Genomic DNA, 8,030 nt, shown 5'->3' with positions numbered 1-8,030 from the left:
TATATATATATATTTATATTTATACATTTATATTTTATAAAGTTATTCAGAAAACTTTATTAAGCTTATGGATTATTAAAAATATTACATGGAAAGAGAGCAATATTGCAAGAATCTAAAAATTTAGCTAGATCTGAAAAATAATTTTGCTGGACTATCGAAACAATTAGATAGCACGATAAGTTGATTGCTAGAATATCAAAATATTCTTCAGTATTGCTCATTAAGCTTAAGATTCCTGCAAAATTATTTTGATGGTCCCACAAAATTATTTTCAGATCTGTATCTACTCAAATGTTTAGATGCTTCAACAAAATTGCTCTTTTAGTGTAGTCACATCTTTTCAAATTGTTCAAATATCAATACTGTGCACTCGAAACTAATTTGCTAGCTGGAAACTCTAAATTATCTTTACGATATATGGTTAATCCAATATTAACTTAGAAACTACTAGACAATATAAAGTTATAGCCACTTGTTATAAGAGACACGATTCAATTGGCAGTTAATGTTGATTTATCTTCGGTAGATACTCGAGCACAGGTGTTTCAAGAAGTTTCTTCTTTGATGGATACTTATTTAGAAATTGTAATTATTGTTTTTTATTGCTCTATTACCTCTTTTATAAAATGTCGCAAGATGAAACTTTGGTGTATTGATTCGACTGAAATTCAAATGAGAACCAATTCATTTATCTCTATTTTCTTTCCACTATTGACATTCCTATAAAACACTGCGTACTTATCAATTCTTCAATTTCGATGCCATAATTATTTTATTCACAGTGTATTATATTCGTAAATGCATATATGCAGTTTGAAATTTGTTAGATGCGTTCAAATGTAACCGTGTATCTTTAGAAGTAAACTCAAGCCTGTGTATTTGTGTGTTGCATCGTATAACATTCCTAAACTCGTATCAAAGAGAAATCGGAACGTTGCAAACTTGTTCAAGCAAGTATTTTATATATAGATGGAAATGTCACGTCGTTAGCTAAACTTAATCCTGCGACGCAAATATTGAAGCCGAATACAAAATTACGAGCCACGACGAGGTTGTCGATCTTAAGCAGCATCATTTGAATAAAACATCAATCTCGAGTAAACGTGAAAGGCCGCGTGGTATCGAATTTTACAATTTACGTCTGGCATACTTAATCGCAATCTTATGTATAAATTAAGACTAATCGTATTAACCGATTCAGCTGCTTACAAGGCTGCATCTCTGATCGTAATTAACGTTTATAACTTTGACGATACGATGACATGATAAATACAAATCTTTAAGCCAAGTCAGAAGTCTTAGTCTTGAAAGAAATTTTATTGTTTTGGATGCGCCGAGATTTGTAGAATCGGGAATAACAGATACGATATCAAAATTTATAAAAAACGATGCAATAGTCGGCGCAACAGTCAGAAAATTGCTATTTAATACAAAAGATATTAAAACATATTCCTTACTTTAAAAGTGACACTATTTAAAAAATTCAGTTTTCTAGAAAAAAGAAAAAAGGTTTTGTTGCGTTTTCCAACTTAACAAAAAATTAGTCAAATAATATCGGCAAAAAGATTCTTAGAAACATGATCGAGTGATTTTTTTTTTCACAACTTTTAAAAAATCATTCTTTTCGAGTTTTAAATACCCTATAAAATTATAGGGTATTTAATAACTTATATATTTAATAACTCTGGAATAATTTATATTTTTTTTTTATTAAAAGTGATATAAATATCACCGATAGTTTATTTATATTTTGATCAACTAAAATGTTTAACTCAAAATAAAACAAACTTTTTCTTCAAACTTTGGTCATCAAAACTGTCTCAACTCTAAATGTTCTCTGTGGAAGACTTTTTATTTACGAAAACGACGCAACTCAAAATGTGTCACTCTTGTAGAAGATATTTATGATCTTTTCGAAAACTTTAAGAATGATACTAATGCTATTTGGCGGATGAACTGTAAAGTTAAATTAGTTTTACTTATGATGACTGATAGAATAATCTTTACCTAATTATTCATGGTAATAACTCAAAAATCACATCTTCAGTTAGTGTAACTTTTAAGTGAGGAAACGATACAGTATTATACGTATCACCATACTGAAAATATAATAGTTCGTATATTATATTGATATTATCTTCCACATTGGAAATTTTCTGACTATTACACTTTCAGAAGCATTGAAACGCCGTTCCTATTTCCGACACAAAATATTTAATATATAGTATATAAATACGCACGAGCTCACGCACACGTGCATGTGCACGTTCATGTGCATGTCAATTTGCTCCGCTAGTCCTTTTTCTCATTTCGAGACGCGTGCCATCGGACGATGTGGAACATCTACGTTTTTCAATTTCCTAATGGATATGTGCGGTAGCTGTATGTTACTCAGCCGCGATCATTCAGTCGGGCTGATTGAAAATTGCGGGCGCAAAGCGTATCAAGGAATCGATATGTATGTTGACTGAGCCACTCTGTAACACATGTATATGTTTTTGTAAACATTACTTACATCACAGCGGGAATTGCATGATGAATTGATAGAATGCGTATAATTACATCTAAATAAATAATTTCTTAGATCAGATGTTGCTATGTGACATTATGTTTGTGTATTAAGTGATCAATTTTTTTTAAATGCGGAAAGCTATGCAAAAATGGAAGGAAAATATTCGGGATATGTAGAAAAGTGAATTATTATTATTGTTCAGATTATTATTATTATAATTTTTTTCTTTGCTAATATCAATTTAATAATGCGCAAAGAATGTTACGGAATAGTTATATATAAAATAATTGTATTTTGATAATCTTCTTGTAAGAGTCTGCGTAAGATATCTGTATATCTCAAAATTGTCTTGTCAAAACATCTTTCTAAACGGGGATTGTAACTTTTTATCAAGAGACATGGTGGCGCGCAGCGCGAGACCGCCTTGAGTTGCGAGCATCCAAAATTATCGATTTTTTAATAAAAGCTGAACCGATCGAATTCTGAATATAAGCTCAATCGATAGATAGGATCCGAATTATATAATAAGCGTTTATTTTATCTTTATGTCTCCTACGAACGGAGATATTGTGATGTAAAATCCGAAATGTCAAAATTAAATGTAAGATACGTCATCGCAAAAAAATCTCCTTTTTATAATTTCGACGGTAGATGATACACGTATATTGTTCTCATTTACCGATTTATTTATCTATAGTTTCATTAGCACTGCATTATATGTCAACATTTCACTGTATAGTTGCTTTAATACTTTAATAAGTTACTTTTAAATTAAAAGTGTATACAAATATAAAACTTACCGCTTGACCGCTTGACTCATGCCGTTATCAAATTCACAATTTTAGCGTCACGAAATTGGTAACGGTATGAGTATATACGCAATGACGTTCACACGTCAAGCGATCAATTGGCCCGTTTTATACACTTTACATTAAAATTATTCAGAAACTAAAGCCGCAATTAAAAATCTAAAAAATACTTTTGTTATATTATATAATATCATCGGTATCTTTCAATTGCGACTCGTTAGAATAATACCGAGATCTTTTCCTAAAAAAAGATCAGCTTTTCAAATTTGTTCAGTCGTACGTACATACATGTACACACACACACACACACACGCACACAAAGCGTTTTGCCCATTAAATTTCTGTTCACAATACCTTCATAGAATTTTAATTTTAATAAAAAATTAAAGTAAAATTAGCAACAAAAGTAAACCTTGATACATATACGGGTGTAATTTATGTAATAAGATCAACAGAGAGCACACTTGATGCTTTTTTTTTACCTTTTTTTAAAAAGTTAAATAATACACTACAGAGTCTATTTTATATTTTAGAAAAAATATAGGCAAAAAGGGTCAATTTATCTTTAGATTTGCTTTTGGCTGTCCATAAAACGTCATTTTATTTGCATAAAATAAGGTGTTGCGAACATTATTATACTCTCATGTCATATCTGCGGAGCGAATATACGTGTCAGGCTACGCAAAGTATGCTATAGTAGATGATGCATAAAGCGCATAAACGCGAACAAAACGTAAAAGAACCGAGAGAGATGTGAATAGTAGTAAACCGGAATGACAGGCCGGAGTAATACTCCGTGGTGTATTTAATAAAAAATTACAATTGTTTACAAAGGTGTATAATTTTGAAATATACAGACGTTACGTATATAAGAAGACTATCAAAGTATTTTATATACAACCATTTCCGTAACATTTTTTTTTTGCGCGTTATTCAATCAATATTCATTAGCAAAGAAAAAAATGTAAAAGAATAATAATAATTCAGTCTTCTACTGTATAATATATTAATACAAATATAATCTAATTGTTTCTGAGACTATTTTATCGTTTGTTTAAATATACCTATGATTAATAGATAGTGTACTAATCGTAAATATATTTGAACAAACTAACTATAAAAAAAAGAATGCGCCACAATAATATTTCGTATATATGTACTATAGGTGACAATGGAATCGATTGCAATCGAAAGTTAATTTAATTATGCTCAACTACAATTTAAATTCTCTGGATTCGCTTTAATAAGAGTAGCTTGGCCACAAATGATGCGCCTTGTAGTAAATAAAATCAGTTGTGCGAGACTTTATGAGACTTGGGAAGAAACCATGCTGTGATGCGAGTATAGTTGCGGTCTGATGACAATCGGACCGGAGAGCGCGGTTGTAAAGGCATCTTTTCGAACAGATTGTCTCTGGCACGATATTACGTCGACGATACCACTGCATTCGTGTTTATGACGACTAAATAACATAGCTTGCACCTTCAAGCTAAGTTTAAAGATGTGTTTGCGGCAAGATCTTTACTCTTTTTCGCGGAAATATGACGTTGCTTTTCTCTATTCGTAAAGTCGCGCTCATGAAATTTACTGGTTTTATACACACTATGTCGTGTAATCTTTTGAGACATGTATGAAATATTTCGTATAATTATTATAGTAAATATAATAATAGCAATTAATTATATCAAGAAAAATGGGATACATTAATAATTTGTAAAATTGAATAAAAAAAAGTTCGTGTATATTGGTAACTGTGTATAATTAATAATTAATCATTATTATCCTATCTAATTGGAACAGTTCGAAGTTATATAATTCAAAATATAGGATGCTTGCTGTCGGTACAGACATACATTTTGTTATTACAAATTATCATGTTAAATAAATATCAAACTGTCGAACGGAGAATTTATGATATTGCGTGAAACATGTAGATGCATCGATCCGATCTCACGCATCGCCTTAACGTACAAAAATTTCTCCCAATGTTATCGCAGCACCGCAACAACGTTCGCTGTGTTTGCCCAACGGTGTTTATCGAATGGAAAAATATGCTCATGGCAATTCCGGTAATGGTGGCATGTGGATTCGCGCGCGGTGCTGTACCGTAAAAGCTACTCCATGCGAACGAGCATGCTTGTCGAATATACGCTTTTTAAAACGCTGTACACATCACCCAACGTTGTTATATTCCACCGCAACAACGTTCGCCAGGTCATTCTTCGTGTATATTCTCCCCAGATTCGTACGACCGTCGTTTGTGGATCTACAGATGAATACATATGCATGCCGTTACCTTTCAACCCTTATTCAGCATTTCTACTCTCCAACAACGTGTGTTTTTTTTTTGTTCGCGTATAATACGATACGCGTATTCGCTCTTTGAAGGACAGAATTTTTATTGAAATTACATAGTATATATATCGCGTGGCATATCGTATATGTTACGTTGACAGATCACTATTTACCCAGAATTTAACAATATAGTTAATTAAAATGTACTTTTGCGATCGAATCTTCTTATTTTTATTTTTATTTCGTTTTATTAATATCTTTAATGATGCATATTATATTTATATATTCAAAATGTTTATAGATATTTTTCTATAGCGATTAGAAATGTAAAATTATCAGTTAATTTTGATCTGACAATTATTTACGATAAAATGTAATACAATAAAATTCTTATATTAGATTTGTTTATTATTTGTAATTTTTGCACTCAGAAACTTCGCCTTTTCTCTTTCCAACATTCGAATATATATATTTTCTTTCAAGTCTAAACATTTTTTAAGAGAATAACCTGAATAAATCTATATTCTCATCATACTCTTATTAAATATTTTCATTTCTCTTCTTTATATTAAGAATTTTCAGTTATGATACCACAATCTCTGTGTAGTCACTATGTAAGCTTGTAAGATATGAAATATGAAAAATAATTTAAGACTACACTCATCACACTTTTACATTAAAAAGTCTAACAAAAAAATGTTTTTTTTTTTTTAATTTCTCCAGTTACTATGTAACTAATTAATATATTATGTATATACGTATATAATTACTATATTAAAATGATTAGAAAATATTAGTTAGATAAAGTATTTTATTTAATTTAAAGATCATAAATGCTCTTTTTGAATTTTCAATCAAAATTTTCTTATTTCTATAATTTTTTTAAATTACCAGTTTTTCAAAATTATCAGATAATTTATCGCGATTTTTACCGAGTAAATTACCGTTATTTTCATTTCTAGCAGTGATAAGATATTCGATTTTTAATGTAGATTTTTTTTAATATTAATTTCATATAGATTTTTAATTTTATCGCGATTTATCTGACTTCTTAAAAAAATAATTTAATTATTAAAATATGCTAAATAATATTTTTAATTTCATCTAACAATAAGAATTCGATGTATCCTTACCGTGTAACAGCATGAAGAGGATGAAAACGCAGATCATTTTGAAAGGTTTGCAACCGGTCCCATTGCCGCTATATTGTAAATCCATTCCCAATGCTTTCACAGTCCATCGTTTCCGATACATTTCACGTCAACTGCTTCTTCAAAGCTGCAACAGTCGGCTGAGGGCGACGTGCTTTCCTAGTTGGCAGTAAAAAGGAATTCACTTCGCTCACTGACAGTTGCAACACTTGCCACTTGGCTGTATTATTTCCGTCAGTCTCATTGATAATACTTTGTACTTTAATATATTTTCCAAATCAAGAAGTGCTTATAAATTGAATAAAGCTTGCTCTTTTTTCAAGTTTTCGCTATTAAATATTATAATTTTATTGATAACAATAAAATTATTGCATCGTGAAATTAAGGATAAAGTAATAATCTTATATTTTATATTTTCTCTTACTAGAGTAATTAAATCCATATATACATAGATCTTTTTAAATAATTAAATGATTAGCACGCAAATATAGAAATTACCATCGTCGCAGTGATCAGGTTAGCCATATACAACGATATACTTGATATTTTCTCAAATTATGCAACGGACCGTCATGCGCGAATGTACGCAATTACTCGGGAAAGTAATTACTTCTGCCGCGATTACGATTTCAAGCACCAATGGGAAAAAGAGGGACAAGCGTGTTTAATCGCGTTGTGCGTGATGTCGTTTCTATTCGCTGTTGAAAAGTGTACGTGTTATTTGCTTTTATGTAAACTGTGCGAGCGAAATCAACAATATGTGACCAAATGCGCGATATATGTTGTTGGTCCTTCGATAAGTTTACGTTAAGTGACGCGCTGCGGAACGCGCGATTGAAAACGAACGTGATGTGATTTCAATTGAATTCGCGCATCCATTACCCAATCGGGTGTTACTGGCCAGCAAATCATAATCGACAGAACTAATTTGGTATGCACATAACACAGCTAGGGATATTAATTTCACTTGTCATTGGATTTCAATGAATGTGTCCGGATCCGCATGCGAGGATAACTGCTATAAACCGATCTTGCTGCAAAGAGCATGAATAGATAGTTTAACCGAAGAGCCATTATCGAGCCACATTGTCAAGCTATTGAAGAATTCATGGTATGATCGTTTTGTTTTACTACTGATAATAATATTAAATAAACTTGTTTAAAAGGTACAGATAATTAGAAGCTAAAAATTGACTCCTAATATTAATGTACTCAGTGCTAAAGAATATTTAAAGATATTCGGGCTAACGTTTTGCTTTT

The 8,030-nt window shown here is 31.0% G+C and overlaps 1 protein-coding gene across 4 annotated transcripts in view; it reads right to left on the bottom strand.

Annotated features, from left to right (window-relative positions):
* LOC108748142 (kin of IRRE-like protein 3) overlaps positions 1-8,030 on the bottom strand; it is a 73,474-nt gene that overhangs the window by 62,007 nt on the left and 3,437 nt on the right. For 3 of the 4 annotated variants that reach the window (XM_018486172.1, XM_018486170.1, XM_018486173.1), the window contains exon 2: positions 6,753-6,929. In XM_018486172.1, the coding sequence (XP_018341674.1) occupies positions 6,753-6,873 (121 nt within the window). In that variant the 5' untranslated portion in view covers positions 6,874-6,929. Of the gene's footprint in view, positions 1-6,752; positions 7,000-8,030 lie in introns of those variants that run through there. The other variant, XM_018486171.1, reaches the window with a different exon arrangement.

This window comes from Trachymyrmex septentrionalis, unplaced genomic scaffold (genome assembly GCF_001594115.1).
Source record: "Trachymyrmex septentrionalis isolate Tsep2-gDNA-1 unplaced genomic scaffold, Tsep1.0 scaffold211, whole genome shotgun sequence".
NCBI lineage: Eukaryota > Metazoa > Arthropoda > Insecta > Hymenoptera > Formicidae > Trachymyrmex > Trachymyrmex septentrionalis.
The sequence above is the reverse complement of the archived record's forward strand: the minus strand, read 5'-3'. Positions and strand labels throughout refer to the sequence as shown.